The 17,842-nt window shown below is 51.9% G+C and overlaps 7 protein-coding genes across 7 annotated transcripts; 4 read left to right on the forward strand and 3 right to left on the reverse strand.

Annotated features, from left to right (window-relative positions):
• Window positions 1-133: 133 nt before the first annotated feature.
• COCSADRAFT_38382 (uncharacterized protein) lies at window positions 134-1,567 on the forward strand. The gene is made up of 2 exons (XM_007703417.1): window positions 134-481; window positions 538-1,567. Exons 1-2 carry the CDS (start codon window positions 242-244, stop codon window positions 1,498-1,500), a joined length of 1,203 nt encoding a protein of 400 aa, XP_007701607.1. The 5' UTR covers window positions 134-241; the 3' UTR covers window positions 1,501-1,567.
• COCSADRAFT_38383 (uncharacterized protein) lies at window positions 1,545-3,095 on the reverse strand. Its single transcript, XM_007703418.1, has one exon. The coding sequence runs from the start codon at window positions 2,963-2,965 to the stop codon at window positions 1,739-1,741; it is 1,227 nt and encodes a 408-aa protein (XP_007701608.1). The 5' UTR covers window positions 2,966-3,095; the 3' UTR covers window positions 1,545-1,738.
• Window positions 3,096-3,560: 465 nt separating this feature from the next.
• COCSADRAFT_94319 (uncharacterized protein) lies at window positions 3,561-4,223 on the forward strand (the record flags this gene model as incomplete). The annotated part of the gene is made up of 1 exon (XM_007703628.1): window positions 3,561-4,223. One exon carries the CDS (start codon window positions 3,561-3,563, stop codon window positions 4,221-4,223), a length of 663 nt encoding a protein of 220 aa, XP_007701818.1.
• A 335-nt stretch (window positions 4,224-4,558) lies between these two features.
• On the reverse strand, window positions 4,559-7,642 carry COCSADRAFT_221014 (glycosyltransferase family 2 protein). The gene is made up of 3 exons (XM_007703629.1): window positions 7,440-7,642; window positions 7,217-7,383; window positions 4,559-7,169 (listed from the first exon to the last, which is right to left on the reverse strand). Exons 1-3 carry the CDS (start codon window positions 7,521-7,523, stop codon window positions 4,895-4,897), a joined length of 2,526 nt encoding a protein of 841 aa, XP_007701819.1. The 5' UTR covers window positions 7,524-7,642; the 3' UTR covers window positions 4,559-4,894.
• Window positions 7,643-9,198: 1,556 nt separating this feature from the next.
• On the reverse strand, window positions 9,199-9,600 carry COCSADRAFT_27952 (uncharacterized protein; the record flags this gene model as incomplete). Its single annotated transcript, XM_007703357.1, has 1 exon — window positions 9,199-9,600. One exon carries the CDS (start codon window positions 9,598-9,600, stop codon window positions 9,199-9,201), a length of 402 nt encoding a protein of 133 aa, XP_007701547.1.
• A 1,272-nt stretch (window positions 9,601-10,872) lies between these two features.
• COCSADRAFT_162040 (uncharacterized protein) lies at window positions 10,873-14,590 on the forward strand (the record flags this gene model as incomplete). The annotated part of the gene is made up of 3 exons (XM_007703630.1): window positions 10,873-10,891; window positions 10,939-10,983; window positions 11,040-14,590. The coding sequence occupies 3 exons, from the start codon at window positions 10,873-10,875 to the stop codon at window positions 14,588-14,590; spliced, it is 3,615 nt and encodes a 1,204-aa protein (XP_007701820.1).
• Window positions 14,591-15,502: 912 nt separating this feature from the next.
• Window positions 15,503-17,175, forward strand: COCSADRAFT_146242 (uncharacterized protein). The gene is made up of 2 exons (XM_007703631.1): window positions 15,503-15,733; window positions 15,791-17,175. Exons 1-2 carry the CDS (start codon window positions 15,559-15,561, stop codon window positions 17,014-17,016), a joined length of 1,401 nt encoding a protein of 466 aa, XP_007701821.1. The 5' UTR covers window positions 15,503-15,558; the 3' UTR covers window positions 17,017-17,175.
• Window positions 17,176-17,842: the final 667 nt, after the last annotated feature.

The raw sequence follows: 17,842 nt of genomic DNA on the forward strand, positions 1-17,842 counted from the left end.
ATAATCTATAACAGTGCTAAGCTTATGGTCTGGTGGTGGAGAGGATGACGATGAGGTGTCGCGGGTTCGGCTAGTCAGTAGCAGCCCGATGGATGGTACGTACCCACCCCCGGGCCAGCACCAGTCGCGGCCAGACAGCTCCGCCATTCCGACCGCCCGCAACTGTACCCAAACGTCTCCCATACTGCCTTGGTTTACTTTGCTTTCCTTTCCTTCTCAAGGCATATATCACTCCTGCAATATGGCGCCGAATCGCATCGAGCAGGACGAAATCGAAAAGTACTGGGAGATCTTCAGCTCACTCAGCAATGGCGGTACCCATCTCGACGGCGCGCAGGCCGCCCCTGTGCTCAAGAACTCGCACCTCCGAGACGATCAACTAGAACGCGTATGGGATCTTGCGGATGTGGACAATGACGGCAAGCTGGACTTTGAGGAGTTTTGCGTGGCTATGCGACTCATCTTTGACCTGATTAATGGGGTATGTCGCACACGACAAAGTCAGGCATCATATGCATACTAACAAGAGCCTCGTAGGTATCAGTCGATGTTCCCAAAGTCCTGCCCGACTGGCTTGTTCCTGAGTCAAAAGCACACCTTGTGCAAGCGACACGCGCTCTTACCGGTTCACAACCCGCATACGAGACGGTCGAAGACGATGACGACACACCGGGCCTGCGTGACGGCTTCGACTGGTACATGTCGCCCGGAGACAAGGCCAAGTACGAGGAAATCTATACTGCCAACCGCGACGGCCACGGCAACATCACCTTTGACAGTCTGGCTGGGCTGTTCGACAGTCTCGAAGACGTGCCGGACTCGGACATACGCTTTGCATGGAACCTAGTCAACCCTAAGGCACGAGAAAGCGTAGGCAAGGACGCTGCTCTGACTTTCCTACATATTCTCAACCAACGAAGCGAGGGATTCCGCGTCCCACGCAGCGTACCCCCGTCGCTGCGAGCAAGCTTCGAAAAAGCGCACATAGACTACGATATCAACTCCAGCGCCAACTCGCGATGGGCGGCCTCACGCGATGAGAACACCGCCTCGGGCCGCAAAGCAAAGTTTGGTGACGCATACCTCACACGCCTGGGTGTCGGTGACCGTGCGAACAGCTACGGTGCGCGAGGCGGAAAGGGCACAGATTTTGGCGGCCGCACAACAGAAGACTGGGAAGAGGTCCGGCTCAAAAAGCAGCTGCGTGAGCTTGAGCAAAAAATGGCGGACGTGGAGAAGGAAGTCGAGAAGAGGCGGCATGGCCGCAACACAGATAGCAAGCCGGCGCTGGTTAAGCGCGAGTTAGAGCTCTTACTTGACTACAAGCGCAACGTTCTCAAGGAGCTTGACAATGACGACGGAGGCGCAGTCAAGGGGTTGGGCGGTATCAGAGAAGAGATTGAGACGGTGAGAGAACAAGTCGAGGGATTACAGGCGCATTTGGAGAGTAGAAAGGCCGTGTTAGAGGATTTGAGGAGACAGATTGAGGATGAGAGGTAGAGAGCTGGGCAATGTAACTTTAGACGTGATCAAAGGTTATTAATTAATGCATGGATAACAAGGGTTGTTCACCATTAGAAATGTTGTTCAACTCATTTTTTATGCTTGGTATATAGGACATGATCAATTTCCCAAAACTATCAGTTATATTCATTCGCATTCGTACAAAGTTTTCTAAACATGCACACAAATCCGATAACTATAAGAAAATCAGATAGTGATGAACAACAATAAAGAATCACCGATACAACAACCCTTCCACCTCCTCCGCGATGGCCAAACAACTCGTTAACCCCGGACTCTCAATCGCTAACAGGTTAACCCACCCCTCAAACCCTCCCTCCTTCTCTATATAAAAATCCTGAAACCCTTTACCCCCATTCGTCGCCGCCAGCTTCCCCAGCTTGGGCCGTATACCCACGTAATCCGGGGCTATGGCATCGGCCTGCACACCCGGTAGATACGTCTTGATGTCTGCAATAGCGGCCGCTAGGTTCTTGGTGTTCGGAGTGTAGTCCGAGGGCGAATCTGTCCACTCGACGTCCGGCCCGAAGCGGATGCGGCCAGAGAGGTCGAGCGTCAGATGTGTGCCCAGCCCCGCGTGGCCTGGTATAGGAGCGGGATAGATGAGCGTGGATGTGCGCGGCCGGGAGCTGCTATATGAAAAATAGGATCCTTTTGCGTAAAAGGCAGTTTTCTGGCGTGAAGGAGGCAAGATGGTGTTTGCGAGAGGGATGGCGTAGAGGCCTGCGGCGTTGATGAGGGTTTCTGCTGTTATGGTGCTTGTTTCTTCAGCGGTTGTGGTTGTGATTTCCCAGCCGCTGCGGCCTGAATCTATCGGCGTGATGCGGGTGACTGGGGAGTTGAAGGCGCAGATTCCGCCATTGTTTTCAAAGTCGCCTTCGAGGTACTGCATCAGGCTGTGGGAGTCTATGATTCCTGTGCTGGGACTCTCAAGGACGCCTGCTTCGGCGCGGACCTCGGGTTCTCTTGTTGCTGCCTCTTGTTTGCTTAAGAATCTTGTCGGTACACCGATATTCTGGGCAAAGTCGTGAACATTTTCCAAAGCCTCCATTTGCTCGGCGTCTTGTGCTACAATCCATTTTCCTGTATTGCGGTGGGGAATGCCTTGTTGGGTACAGAGATCGTACAGCAAGGTTTTGCCTCTGATGCAGAGTTTGGTTTTTCGAGACGAGGGACCATAGTACAATCCTGCATGTATGACTTCGCTGTTCCGTGAACTTGTCTCTGTACCCGCGGTTCCATGTTTCTCTATCAGGACTGTTGAGGTTGAGGGCCGAGACTGCAATTTACGGGCTATGGCAAGTCCCACAACGCCACCACCTATCACAGCGTGTGTGAAGTCTGCATCTAGGCGAGCTGTAGATGCAAAGGATCTATGAATAGTTCTTGAGTGTGCGGGAAGTTTTGGCGTTGCACGTTGGATGGCGCGAAGTGATAGCATGTTCAATTGGGAATATGGAAAAAGAAAAGTTACGTAGGTAAGTACGGCTGCACAGAACCGCAAGACGATCAACAAGACATTAGAAATGGCGAAACAGCGACCATGTAAGATCTGGAATCTTACCTCGTTGTGTAAAGTTTGTATCGATAATCAATGCTTATCCGATCCCTGCAATACTTTCCCGTGACGTAAGGTGAGCTTGTCGTGTGTTCCTGACGCTAATGCAGCGGGGTCTTGCAATCGTGACCGTTCCATTGGAGCCTTTGCACCACATCTTGTGTCATCTATCTAGACGACTTGAGAAAGCGAAACAACCCCTCTTATTTAGTTTTCTAATCAATCTATACTCAGCCTCTTGGATTTGACGGTCTTGCTCATCTTTGCCTAGCTGTGCCCCTCACTCTCCTAGACAGTGTCGTCGTCACACTCTGTCTACTGCGAGCAATCACGACCACATCCATTGTTGCCTTGAATGTTAATAAGGGCATTCAAGAACACGACAAGAAAAGCGAACAAGCCAATACTCAACCGTCTATTCCACAAAACACTGCACCCGTTCACATCTACGCTTGTATCCCGCGTCAAAGCCGTAACAATGGCCTCGAACAACAACAAGACAACGCCCAAAATAACATCCCTCACGGAACTGCCCTCGTCAGAGGCAAAATGGATCAAACTGCAAAAGGCCACCTACACCGACGCCCACGGCGCATCTCGTATCTGGGAAATTGCTAGCCGCAAGACAACGGGCAGCGCAGGCGTCGACGCCGTGGCTATGGGCAACATCATCTACCACCCCAGCAAGCCACCATCGACCATTGTGGTGATCCAGTTCCGCCCGCCCGTCGGCGGATTTACTGTCGAGTGGCCCGCTGGCCTCATCGACAAGGATGAGACGCCCGAGGAAGCAGCTGTGCGCGAGCTGTACGAGGAGACGGGGTACAAGGGCACTGTTGTCTCTACCTCTCCGGCTGTAGCTGCAGACCCCGGAATGACGAGTGCGAATCTATGTCTATGCATGGTGGAGATTCATCTGAATGAAGGGGATCCAGAGCCTGAACAGCATCTGGACGAGGGAGAGGATATTCAGCGTGTTAATATTCCCGTGGCTGAGCTGTATACGCGATTAGAGGAGTTTGCCAAGGAAGGGTATGTAATTGCAGCGAAATTGTATCACTGGGCGGCAGGCGCACAGTACGCGATTGACCACCCAGAGTTGTTCCAGAAGGCGGGGAAGAAGGCAGAGGGTAGCTTGTAACATGTACGCCGCTGTGTACCTGTGTCAATTAGGCATGCCACAGTCAACATGTCTAGAATCAATCCTACATATCAAACAGATCTCGTACTACGAGATACGCTACTCAATATACAACAACTAGGCGGCCAAGGCCTTCAAGCGTTGCGCTTGCATGAATTGCCGACGATAGTTGAACACTAGTTATTCACTTGATCAAATCATTGTTCAGCAAAGTCATCACATGGAATGCGTTTGACAGTCTGTTAGCAAAAATACGTATCAATTGCTCGTCTTTTTCAAGATATAGTCTAGACATTAAGGACAACGGTTTATCCAGCCCATCACATGGTCCCATGTACGTGTATCAACCTTAATAAGGTTTTTGTAATCAAGAGCTCTCCACTCATGAGCGACGCCATATCATAAGCCGCTGACGTCGTGCAGCAAACCGTAATTTTTCCAGTCAACCCCCCAATCATTGTATAGTGATAGCCAAAAAGTGTTATATACACCAATAAAAGTCCGCAAGGCCACAAGCTGTGTGGTATTTTGCTGATAAACGCCGAAGAATCCAAATGCATGACAAAGTGTAAGACGATGAGGAAAAGGGAATGCTAGAACGCCTGCCGAGCGACTATTTGAGTTGCAGATGTAACAAGAATCGAAACGCTCAAACGAAAGAGAGATTGCGCTTATTTGCTAGGCTTCTGCTTGCTGAGCCTGTTTCGCTTCTTGGAGTCGGTCGAATCACTGCGTCCATGGCTTGCGGCGGGGATGACGGGCTGACCAAGCGGCGCAGGTGATACGTCGCGCATCAAACTGCTCTGTTGAGGGGCCTGAAGCTCAATGTCATCACCTGGTGTAGTCTGGACATAGCTCTGGTACGCAAGGGGGCTGCGTCCCTGTCGTTGGTCCATGCTGTTTGAGCGGTTGTATGATGGCTTTGGCGACTCAAGAGGAGACTTCTGCTCAGCAGAGAGGGGCGAGGTGCGCGATTGTCCCGGTCGTTGAGTGTTCTTGGAGTTATAGACTGAGTCGTCGTCGACGGAGTCAACCGACTCGCTGTACATGCCCTTGCTAGCACCGGCACCGATTTGGTAAGGACCAGTGCGAGGCTCCTCGAAGAAGGCACCACCGGCAGGCTTCTGAGTCTGTTGCGTCTTGTGGTATACGCGAGCATCCTCGGGATCCATGAAACTCTCGACACGACGGGGGAGGTAGACCGAGTTGTTGGCAGAGGTGTCGTAGGAGGCGAAAGAATCCATCGAAGTACGTGGGTGCAGAGGAACGTGAGGAACATTGGGGTTACGGGGCATGGTATTGGGCAGAGTGAGGCCAGAGTCGTTGCCTTGCTGGTACCATCCGTTGGGCAAGCGTTCTGCGGCAGCAAAACGTCCATCGATGTTGTCTGAGGGCTGGAGAGGAGCGCCACCCGCGTGGGACTTCTTAGCCTCGGCGGCAGCCTTGAATGTCTCGGGAACGACATTGAGATCATCACCGTTGGCCTCTGCGTTCTCAATAGCCTCCTGGGGAGTTGTTTTGGCATCGGCAGTTCCAGCATCGGCACGTGGTCCTCCCCATGTGCGCTGACCGGCAGTGAAGATACCGTAGACCATGTACATCCAGTTGAAGAAGGGGTTGATGACGAACATGAGGGGGTACAACATGATCTTGTAGCGGCCGAGCTTGGCACCAAAGTACAACATGAGAAGCCAGTTGAGTCCAAGGGAGATGGCGATGAAACCGACGGGCAAGTTCTTGACTGCTTGCGAAGTGGTCATAAGAGAAATGCACAGGATGAAGAAGAGGAGGGCAGTTGTTCGGATGGTGTTCTGCATGAAGCGAACGACGAGAAGAATAGGGTAGCGCTTCCAGAGACGGATGTCAGTCAACATGCACACTTCGTTGGTGATGAAACCCAGGAACCAGCGGCGACGTTGCTTGAGCAGTGATTGGTAGGTTTGCACAGCTTCAGTCTTGCAGAAAGCACCGGGGTTCATTTGGATCTGGTAACGTTCCTTGGCGCCGACCATGAACAAGTGGGTGAGCCAACGGTCCTCGCCCAAGTGGCACTTGCCATAATCGAAGAGGTCGTCACATTGCTCGGCCTTGTCAGCGAAGTAGTACTTTGCCATTTTGCGGAAGGCTGAGAATCGAAGCATGGTAAGAGCACCGGGCAAGCAGGTGACGGCACCGCAACCGGATTCGACCGAACGCTCAAACAGTTGACCGTGAACGTACTCCATATCCTGGAGAAGGGTGATGAGGGACTGCTTCTCGGTCGTTGATGTAATGACACCAGTCTGGGCCAACATGTTCTTCTTGCTGCCAGGCTTGAGCTCCATCTCGTACATGAAGTTCTGAATGCACGTCTTGTCCAGAATACAGTCGGAATCGATGAAGAGCACAAACAGGTTGTCGTTGCGCTTGAGGTACTCGGTGTAGATCTTGTCAATCAGCTTAAAGGTCCTCTTCTGGCAGTGACGCTTTCCGCCGTGGGGGAAACGCGAGATTGTGATACGGCAGCTACGGTAGATGACGTCGATGGACTTTGGGTACGAGTCGAGAGTGAGGGGCACACCAAGCTTCTCGATGGTGTTGAGGTAGAGCTCGTCCTCCTGGTCTCCGTCGAACGAGAGGAAAATGTGCAGGCAAGAAGGTGGGTATTCACAATCGACAAGCGAATCGCAAGTTCGCAGTAGAATCTCAGGAATCTCCTTGTAGCAAGGCATGACAATGACGACCTTGGGAGCCGACGACTCGTCGAGAACCGACTTGATCCTGCGGGAGCGACCAACCGAGTGGGTGACCAGCTGGTAGACGCAGAACAGCCAGGGAACTGTCAGAAGACCAGCAAAGGACCAAAAGGCAAACCACTGGAGGAAGCCAACCATTTCTTGGGGAAAGTATTTGGTGACCTGCGGGGGGAGCGGCAGGGTGACGACCATGATGGGCAAGAAGATGGCACTATTGCTGTCAGAAGCAGTCTCTTGTGGATAGGAAGTGTAGCTTACCGGAGAAGGAAGAAGAGAATACCGAAGAAGATGGATAGAATGCGCACGCTCATGGTCTCTGCCTTTTGGAAAACCTTGACGATGCAGTACATGAATGCAGCGACCCATAGAAACCACTCTAGCAGGGCCATGAGCATGAGAGGGGCGATGATGGAGACATAGACGATCTGGCGCAGTCAGTGAGCAGAGAAACGACAAGTTTGCGGATAAACAAAACACTCACGTCTTTTGTTGGCCATGGGTCGGTGAAGTCAGGGATGCTGTCATCTGCTCGGGCTTCGAGGCCCATGAGGTGGTGCGAGGCCATGGTGGATAATTAGGAGTATGTGGTCGTGATATCGTTGGGTAGAAGTAGCGAGTGTTGATGTCTGTCGCGGACAGCTATGGAGCGAGCGTGAAAGGTGCAGTCGTGGCGACAGCGCCGTGGAGTTGAGAAACAACAGCAGCAGCAGCAGTAGTAGTAGTGGTACGAGACTAGAAAATGGTCGTATAGGGCTCTAGTGAAGAGTGAGATTGCACAAATGCGGTGCACACGGGGCCTGGTGCTAGCTGTCGATGGCGGCCGTGGCTTGTGGCGGCGGCGGCGGCAAAGGCAGCGGTAGCAGTAGCGCTGGCGGCAGGCTTTTTAACGCAGCGGGGGATGGAGGGTGCAGAGCCGTGGTAAACGAGTGTAAAGGTTGGGAACAAAGGCAGCAAACAAAGGCAGGGCTCAGGGCAGGATCATGGACGATAATAAGGCGAGGAGCAACGGCCAGGCTGGGAGAGGAAGCAAGCAGATGCAAAGAGGCGCCTGCAGGTGAAACGGAACAAGAGTCGTCGTTGGTCTCGCAGCGGGACTTTGCTGGTTTACAGGCTGGTGGGAGACACAGCGGGAGCGCTTGGGCCACGGCACCATATCCCAGGGCGGGCTAGCGTGGCTGGGCGGCAGTTGGAAGGCGCGATCGGCACAGGGGAGGGTGGCGCCCGCTTAGGCAGGCCTGCCCGCGTCCTTGACTCGAAAACGAACGTCGTGCAGGGGCGCTGGGGCGTGTCTGCCCCTACACGGTATTACCATCTCATACTAACTATTGCACGCGCTACTAGTCGTCCATTGCACGTTTATTTTGGGCGCCGGCCCCCTGCCGTCGCCTGGCTAGAATCTTGTACACCGCACGCCCGCTGGTATTGGCCCTCTCCGTCTTTGGTTCCTCGTCTGGGTTTCGCTCGCTGGCTGGTTCCATGCGTTGCTGCTATTGCTCTCCAGCCCCGGGGAATTTTTGGGCCTTGGAACAGCGTGTTAGCAAGCATGGCAGTCGGCGTGCAGCTCCATTCACGGCACATGGCAACGGCCACAATAGCCGCGACAAACCCACGCACGTCATGAGGACGATGGATGGCACTGTAACATGACGTCCTGTCACCGCGTGCGCATAGCGATTGGAGATTAGGACGCTGCTTCCATGCCGCTACGTGCCTATAGCATTGCCAAGTCCTGGCTAGCCTCGCCCGCCTACTGGGCACTGGGCATTCAGGGGGCCTGCACACACGCCCACACCACACCACCCGCTCACGCCCTCCCCCTCTCCCTCCCCAGACACCCAAACATGTCAGCCACCACGCGCCTCTGCCGTTGTTCCTATGTAGCATCTAATACCTAGTCGTCGATTCATGTTTGTCCTGAAACTCCGACGGCAAGGCTGCCTGTCATGTCCGTCTGTCACATTGCGCGGAAGTCGCTGCTCGCTCGTACTCTGCCTGTGACAACAAACGCTCCCCCTCCCTCCCCTTTCTTTCGGCTTCTCCTGCGCCGCTATACCGGGGAGCATTGAGCGCTAGGAAAAATACTCTTGCCAAAATACGAGCATGCAGTGGGGATGCTAGAGCGACCCGCTGCAAGAAAAAAAAGCACAAGGCGGCTGTGGCAGTCCCAACACGCTGCCCAATGATAATCACAAAGGCCCCGTGCTGCATCCGTTTGTACCGACACCCGCAGCTGGCCATTTTTAACCCCCCCCCCCCCCACCTGCCACTGCTCCTCTCGGCGTGGTCCTCGTCATGTCGCATATGGAAACATGGTTGTTGCACCTCGGGAGCCACTTCAGCCACCAGTTAGTATTAGGTGTAAATTTCGCCATCCCGTATCCGCTCATGCGTCCGCCGGCGCGCAATCGATAGTGCTGACTCTCGCCTGCTCCTGCTTCTGCTTCTGCCTCTGCTCCTGCTCCTGCGCTGTCTTTGGCCTGCAGACCCGTCGCCATGGGAAAGTAGGTGTCCATATCCATGTGTCCATGTTCCAATGCAAATGCAAACTCAATCGCCCGCCACATGCCACACGCGTCTGCATCCACGCCTATGCTTCCAGCCTGCTGGCCTGCTGCTTTTCCCACCTGCTCAACCCTTGCCATGTTGAGCAGCACACCGCTCACTCGGAGCCTCCTCGTAAGGAAGTACGGCCATTTAGCCCGCCCCCCCCCCCATGTCTCTTCGCGAATCATCCGCCATAGCGCCGCCGTATTATGTACATACTGCTTGACGCTGCCACCTCAGCCTTGCCCTCGTACTCGTCCTCTCCCCTGAATTACACACACCTGTCCACCACCCCCAAAGCTACTTATTTACGTAGACTAAGATGCCTCATGATACCATCTGTCCGGCCCAGTGTTCCATCTAAATGTAAATTGAGCCCAGTCGCAAACTAAGCCAGGTGCCCTGCCCTCCATATTCAGGGGTTTACTTGTTCTGTAGAGATTAAGACGCTATTGGTTTTGCTGTTTCAGTTTCCCGTTATTGCTTCTGCCTGTCTGGTAACGCCGCCACTGGAGGCCTCGTCCAACTCTGTACATGTATACCTAACATGGTTCGAAACTCTCTGGAAGAGGGTCCTTGGCCATGTGCAATATGCGAAAATGGTACCAGATCGTCTTGGTCGGTTTCGTCCTCGCTTGGCAATGCTGCCGCAAAAGCTCTAGTATCCTGTCCTGTGTCGCAGCCCTGGAGCAAATACATACATACATACTTGATACATACAACCTGCAACACCGGCTACATGCATATGTGCTTTTTGTCATGTCTGTATCGTGTCAATCGCGTGCGCCGCCAAAGACACATGGTCGGCTTGATGTGGCTGTCCTGCTACGCTTGATGGTACCCTGTAGTAGTAGAGCTCTACTCTACTCAGCACATCATGGTTGCAAAGCTGTGCAATCAACCTCTTTGAAGCTCACGACTGCCCATCCTTGAACCAATAACATGCAACTGTCATTGATTATCATGGACTTTTGTAGTTGTCCATGGGGTGCAATTCAAGTCGACGACTAGTGAGAGCCGGAGCACCACGATTGGCCTGGCACATCTAAAAATGCGCTTAGTCACCTAAACCCTCTCTCAACCGCGGGACGCTGGACTGGAATGACGCACGGACAGTCACGACAAGTGAAGCCGCTGCAGGTACATTTTACACTCACACCAGCGCGGAACCAGACCAGAAGTCCCCTCCGCCTCGGCATTGCCAGAGTCGCAAACACCCATCCTCTCACTCCAGCTTGTTCAACCAAGCCCAGACAAATGCAGGTAGCAGCTGCGCCCGATATATCTCCCGTCTTCCATGTGCGCGTATCATAACCGATCCGTGCTATCGTCCGCTGCCCCTCCACAGCTGCGGCATCGCCTACTCCACCATGGAGCGGCACAGAAAGCGTAGGCTCCTGCATGCTGCTTCTTTGCCTGCTACTAACAGTAACCAGGAGAGCTGCGTGAACTCAATATTCGCGCCTGGGATGGCGACCAAGGTAAACGACTCTACCACGCTGACAATTACCCCACTCTCCTGCTGACCGTACAACAGATATCTTTGCCGTCCAAGCCTCACTCGACTCGTCCATGAAAAAGAACACCGCCTTTATCAAGCGCCTCCGAACCGCCATCAATGCACCTGCCCAAGCCCAGTTCCTCCAAGAAATCCGCGCCTTGTCCCTCCACAAATACCTCTCCGAAATCATTTCCGCCTGCTACGAAGGTCTGTGCAAACTCAAGACTCCAGGAGAAATTGCCGCCGGTGTTGAAATTGTTAGCGCTCTGCACCAACGTTTTGGCCCCGCCGAATTTACTGGATATATTGGCTGGTACATGGGGAGGGGACTTGCAACCCCGGACAAGTCACACCTGAAAACCCTCGCACAGGATGTGCGCGAGCGGGAAGAAAAAGAGCGCCTGGCACGCCAGCGTGTGCTTCTACGTGTTGCTACAGAACTCTGGCTTGTGGGCGTCCTGAGAAGCCTGGATGACGTAACCCGTCCCGAAGAAGCGAGCAAGGGCAAAGACAATGGCAAGCTTGTTGAGGGCTCGACAAAGACAAAGTCTCGCGCAGAAAATGCTGACGCTGAGCCTTTCCCGCTGGAAGTCTTGAAGGACATGCTGGGGCATGACCGTGAACACGTCAACTTGCCTTTGGTTGTCATATTTGTCAAAGCTTTTGCATGGGATATACTCGGCACCAAACCACCTTCTGCAGAGGGCCGCAAGACTGTCAATGATGATGGAACCACAGTGCCCGAAAAGAACGGTGACTTGTCTGGCGCCGAGGAAGAAGATGAAGCCAGCAAAGACCCGCCGCTTATTTCCCCAGAACTGCAGCAGCGATTCAAAAACATTCTCAGCCGTTACTTTGAAGATGTCAAAGCACATCTCCTTCGCGATCAAAAACACATACTTAGCCAAGGCCGCAAGAATGCCGAAGCATATGTCAAATCTGGAGAGGTCTTTGAAGATCGCCAGTCCAACTATGAGAAGCAGATGAAGTCGCAAGAAAAGCTCATTGCAAACGCTCAAATCTTGGCTGACGCGCTGAATGCAGATATGCCCGACTTGAAGGAAAAGGACGGCTCTGCGAACACGGGTGATGGCTCGATTGGTCTAATCAAAGCTGGCGAATACCTACGTGGTCAAAGCGACGGAGCTGGTATTTGGGAAGACGAGGAAGAACGTCGATTCTACGAGAACCTAATTGACTTGAAAGACCGCGTCCCGGGCATTTTGCTCGAGGAAGTTAAGAAGAAGAAGGCTGATGGCGATGAGCAAGTTGGCAAGAAGATTGAGCCCAAGGCTGAGAGCCCCGAAAAGGAAGCAGCCGACAATGTTGCTGATAGTAAAGTGGCCGATGGGGATGACCAGTCCACTGCCATTGCCAACAAATCTGTTGGCGCACAGGTCGATGCTCTTTTGGCACGCCTACCAGAACTTGCAACCAAGGATGCAGTAGACCAGACTGCAATGGACTTTTGCTTCTTAAACTCTAAAGCTTCACGCAATCGCCTCATCAAGGCTGTCCAGGAAATTCCAAAAGGACGGTCCGACCTACTGCCTCTTTATTCTAGACTGATTGCAACACTCGGCAAGTACATGTCTGATGTCCCGCAAGGACTAGTGTCGTACTTGGATGAGGAGTTTAGAAGCCTGCAACGGCGCAAGTCCAAAGACTTTCTTGGCCAAGTGCGTACACAGAATGTTCGCTACCTCGCCGAGTTGACCAAGTTCGGTGTCGTTCCCGAGCACGTCATTTTCCATTGTCTCAAGGTCAGCCTGGACGACTTTTCACGCATGAACATTGAGATTATTTGCAACCTGTTGGAGAACTGTGGTCGATATCTACTCCGCAACCCGGAAACATCTCCTCGCATGGCCTCTTTCCTGGAAACTCTCCAGCGCAAGAAAGGGGCCCAGGTCATCGGCCAGCAGGAGCGTATGCTGATCGAAAACGCCGTCTACTACGTGAACCCTCCACAACGTGCCGCAATTGAACAGAAGGAACGCACCCCGATTGAGCTTTTCCTACGTAAGATCATGTACCAGGACTTGACCCGTCGTTCGCTCGACAAAACCATCAAGCAGATTCGCAAGATGCACTGGGAGGAAGAAGACGTGGTCAATCTCCTTCACAAAGTGTTTGCAAAGCCAGGAAAGATCAAGTACAGCAACATTCACCTTCTCGCCGTGATGCTAGGAACCATTCATCGGTTCCATCAAGACTTTGCCATTTCCGTCGTCGATGACCTACTCGAATCCATCACCTTCGGATTGGAGTTGAACGACTTCAAGTTCAATCAGCGGCGGATCTCGGAAGTCAAGTATCTCGGAGAGCTGTATATATATCGGCTTGTTGATTCGCCGCTTATATTTGACACTCTCTACAAACTCTTGAACTACGGCTGGGAGGGTGGATATATACGACCTGGAGTCTACAACCCTCTCGATCTCCCAGACGACTACTTCCGCATCCGCTTGGTCTGTAACCTCCTGGAAACATGTGGAATGTACTACGACAAAGGTGCCGCAAAGAAAAAGCTCGATTTCTTCCTTACCTTTTTGCAGTACTACGTTTGCATGAAGGAGACCCTGCCCATGGATGTAGAGTTCATTGTTCAGGATGCATACAATCTTGTTCGTCCGCAGTGGAAGATGATCACCGACCCAGAAGAAGCTTCACGTGCTTTTGCTGAAGCTGTCAAGCAAAACTACCAGACAACAGCAACCGATAAGCCTGTGGAGCCGGATGATGATGATGTTTCCGCATCCGACGACGAGCTGGATGGCCCAGATGACGAGGATGTTGAGATGCCAGAAGGGGAAGGCGATAAATCATCTGGTGAGGAAGAAGACGAGTCAGAAGATGATGAACCTGTCAAGCAAGCTTCATCCGACGAGGAAGAGGAGCACATCGTCGTGACACGCCAGGAAGATGAACGCGACCCGGAGGCTGACGCCGAGTTCGATCGTGAGCTTGCTAAGCTCATGTCTGAGAGCGCAGAGTCGCGCAAGCATGATCGAAAGCCTGTATTTGATGTGCCGTTACCCATGCGACGCGCTCGAGAGGCTCCAGTAAATTCCGAAGACAGTGGAGGCGAAGCACCAGCTCCAGTTGCTCCACCTTCATCACAGACTATGAAGTTCTCGCTGCTTAGCAAACGTGGCAATCGCACGCAAACCCGATCTATTGACCTACCTTCAGACTCAACTTTTGCTGTCGCCATGCGCAACAAGCAACAAGCCGATACAGAGGAACGACAGCGCATCAAGAGCCTTGTTTTGAATTACAACGAAGCTCGCGAGGATGCCGACGATACAACTGGTGATTCACCATTTCTTTACACCCTTCAGCCTAACACCAATGGGAAGCATACTAAATCATTTCAAGGTCTGGACAAGACTCCGAATCCATATGCGCAGCCGCGCCTTGACAAGGCTGGTACCAATCGCAGCAACCAACGCGCAAGAAAGCTACAACTGTCAGATGTCAACTGGTATGATCCCTGTTTCTCCCCTCGAGAAAGTCGCCTTGGGTCTCGCACAACGTCTACTTTCGCACATACTCCGCCATCGGCGTTGACATCAAAGCGTTGAGGCGTCGTGCTAGTCCAGGCTTCTTACCAGTCTCATTATATTTGCAGTCAACATGAATCCGACTGATTATTTAGGACATGATAATTTGGTCTGCGATGCTACGGCTAGCATCCAATACGAACAACGGCAAAGCGTCTATGCTTGTCACTGCTAATGCAGAAAGCACACTACTTCGGATGGCAGATATCACCGGTTGATCAGCTCCACGACGATATCGCGACTGCATTCGATAAACTAAGCAACGGCTCCCATCACAAGACGAACAATAGACGGCGCCTACAACAGGACGTTGGTCAAGCAGATGAGAACGCCGTGGTCTTTGCGCGCGTAGAGTTGTAACAGGAGAGGAAAACCTTGATGAAGCGTAATGGTGATGAAGTAGTGTCTATCTACACGTCACCAGCCCTCATATCCCATTCACAATATGCGGCAATATACTTGGAGACATGTATCCGGCTGTGGAACGGTCACGACGGTGTCGCAGTTGGCAATCCCAACCAGTCTTGATAGTCTAGTACTCTTGCTTGCACAACCCAAAAATTGCAATCTTCTTCCATCTTCACTAGCCTGTGATGATGCCTACTATAGTGAATTTTGTGCATGATGAGTGATCGAGGTTATTGGGTGGATGTAGATACGCTCTACCATCTGAGAAGTGCTGAGAACTGTTTCCAAGCATGCTTCCTAGGCTTGAACGCGATGCGCAACAGACCGCACAGATCCTGTACACATGGGTGTAGATAACAAGCTGCAAGTGACGATATCCAAGCCCTTGGCTCTGCCGCGTTGGTGCGGCGCGCGTTGGACTAGCGCATCCAAAGTACCTAGTGGGACCATGTACGTCACTGAATATTAAAAAGACAACAAAACAGCGCGTCGCCCCATGTCAAGCTTCTTAAATTCCATCCTTGTAAATAACTGCAATTGGCCCCATAATTGCACGGAAAGCTTCCCCGGTGACGGCTCTGATGTTTTTCTCTGCTTTCTTGTTGGCTGCTCCAGCCTCGGCTTTGACACTACCCTCGTTTCTACAGACCCAAGGCCAAGCACAGTCACCACTTAGGCCACTTGAGCATTCGCAAAACTACAAGTTTGACCCGCTGCTGCATCTTCCTGGCATATCGCCCTACTTCGATGCTATAGGTCCGTACCTTGTTTTGCGAAATGGACTGTGGAACAATTTACTCATTCTGCAAACAGGTTTCGGTCTCGAGCACACACCACCAGTAGGTTGCCATGTCACGGCGGCAAGTTATATTATTCGCCATGGCGCCATCTATTCGAATGACGATGAGTATGAAGAGTACATCAGCCCTTTTCTTTGGAAACTGGAAAAGCACAGACAGGGATGGTCAGGACCGCTGGCTTTCATGAGCAAATGGCAATCACCAATCTTGGAGGACAAATTGGAAGATTTGACCCCATCAGGAGCCGTAGACGCAAAGCTTGTTGGAAAACATCTGTTGCAACGGTACCCACATCTCGTCCCAGAAACAAGGAGAATATTGGCGGACAAGAAGAGCAGGACATTTGACACTGCCGAAAACTTCATCAAGGCTTTCCCTCAAGAAAATGACATTGAGATTGTGCGCATCACGGAGAACAAGAATGGTTCTATGGAGTACCTCATTCCACACAAGTCCTGCAAGAACTTTTCCAAGAAACCAGGCCAGAAGGAGCAGGAAAAAGTCATTGAGCTGTACGGCAAGAGCGTTGCGAAGAGACTTTCGCCATATGTACCCTTCGAGCTAGAGCCCAAGGACATTGTAGGGTTTCAAATGCTTTGCGGCTACGAATCTGCCATCAAAGGCGAGCGCAGCCCCATTTGTGAGCAATTCACAGACTCGGAATGGATGGCGTACGAGTATGCCTGGGATCTGAAGTATGCTCACATGGTCGGGCCTCTCAATCCACTGTCGCCTTACCTCGGATTTCCCTGGCTGCAAGCGCAATCCGAACTCTTTGCACATATTGAAAAACACGACACGCCTGGTGACGGCTGGCCCGACAAGCAACGCTTCTTTCTCGGTTTTACCCACCGCGAAGTACCCCCTTTCATTGCAACAGCCCTAGGACTTTTCAATAGCTCATCCAACGCCGCTGAACAGTTTCCTACCGATCACATCAATTGGACGCGTGCATGGAAAATGAGTGATTTGATTCCTTTCCTTGGACACGTGGGCATGGAGAAGATGACATGCGAAAGAGGAGCTGAGCATGGTGACGGTCCCGGCATATATGTCAGGTTCATTGCCAACACGGCTCCGCGCCCGATTCCTGCATGCCAGGATGGACCTGGTGCGAGCTGTGAGTTTGGGCAGTTCCGCAAACTCATTGGTGAGGGAGCAAAGGCACATAAGGACTTCCATAAGGTGTGTGATAAGAAGAAGTGCAAAGATGCTGCATGTGTGGATGTGGAAGAGTGAGGCTGTACTCATTCAGAATACAGTTTGGTCTTTTTTGTACAGAAATTATATGAAGTGGTAATATTTCAATTTTATTCAAATTCTTTTGTGATAGTCCTGTTTTGGTAATTCGTGTTATATCTTTAGAGCTAAATTAGGTACAAACTAACAGATGGCCGTTTTCCACTAATTCCAATCTCATTTTCTGCAATACCAATAACTACCCTTATTTAACCCGTATTCAAGACTGATATACGACTTTCTCTAGAGCAGGGCTATGCTACCTGGTACACCGACTTAACTCAACTGCCATATCTATAGTTCCAAACAATCATAATATCTAGCACCTTCAACGAATGGAAGCATGTAAGTTAAGTAGTTGATGACAATGGTGGGCGTGGGAGGCTATGGTGGGGCCGCCGCTAAGTTAGAGGTGCCGGACGGGCCAACGCCGCGGACGGGCCAACGCCGGATTTCTCCCCAACAGTACTATCACAAACTTGAAGCTGTAGAGCTCTACATAAAAGCTATTATCGCGAGAAACTCTAGTATAGTAATCTCGTAGTATTGTTTATTTGATCTATCTACTGATATTTGATTGGCAGCTTGATGGGGCGGCCTGAACGCGAGCGTGGTGATGGTGGTGCAGCTGATCGATTAGCTCGCTGCGCACCACCACTACTACTGCCAACGATAATATTCTTTGATGCTAGCTCAGTAGAGCGCTTGAAGGTAGGCTTCTTTCCCCTTTGTGAGATTTTGATAGCTTTCTGAAGTCGTTTGTGGGCGGCTTGGCGGGCTATCCGGTGGGCAGCTGCTTCAGCTTTCTGCCTCTCACGATCTAGTT

The sequence above is a fragment of the Bipolaris sorokiniana genome (genome assembly GCF_000338995.1).
Source record: "Bipolaris sorokiniana ND90Pr unplaced genomic scaffold COCSAscaffold_10, whole genome shotgun sequence".
Taxonomy (NCBI): domain Eukaryota; kingdom Fungi; phylum Ascomycota; class Dothideomycetes; order Pleosporales; family Pleosporaceae; genus Bipolaris; species Bipolaris sorokiniana.

What these genes read in the sequence shown, in the direction of transcription:
- COCSADRAFT_38382 (XM_007703417.1), top strand. Translation starts at nt 242, where the DNA reads ATGGCGCCGAATCGCATCGAGCAGGACGAAATCGAAAAGTACTGGGAG. An exon ending in TCTTTGACCTGATTAATGGG is followed by an intron (nt 482 to 537) that starts GTATGTCGCACA and finishes AGAGCCTCGTAG; the next exon opens with GTATCAGTCGATGTTCCCAA.
- COCSADRAFT_38383 (XM_007703418.1), bottom strand. Translation starts at nt 2,965, where the DNA reads ATGCTATCACTTCGCGCCATCCAACGTGCAACGCCAAAACTTCCCGCA.
- COCSADRAFT_221014 (XM_007703629.1), bottom strand. Translation starts at nt 7,523, where the DNA reads ATGGCCTCGCACCACCTCATGGGCCTCGAAGCCCGAGCAGATGACAGC. An exon ending in ACCCATGGCCAACAAAAGAC is followed by an intron (nt 7,384 to 7,439) that starts GTGAGTGTTTTG and finishes TGACTGCGCCAG; the next exon opens with ATCGTCTATGTCTCCATCAT. An exon ending in ATTCTCTTCTTCCTTCTCCG is followed by an intron (nt 7,170 to 7,216) that starts GTAAGCTACACT and finishes TGACAGCAATAG; the next exon opens with TGCCATCTTCTTGCCCATCA.
- COCSADRAFT_146242 (XM_007703631.1), top strand. Translation starts at nt 15,559, where the DNA reads ATGTTTTTCTCTGCTTTCTTGTTGGCTGCTCCAGCCTCGGCTTTGACA. An exon ending in GCCCTACTTCGATGCTATAG is followed by an intron (nt 15,734 to 15,790) that starts GTCCGTACCTTG and finishes TTCTGCAAACAG; the next exon opens with GTTTCGGTCTCGAGCACACA.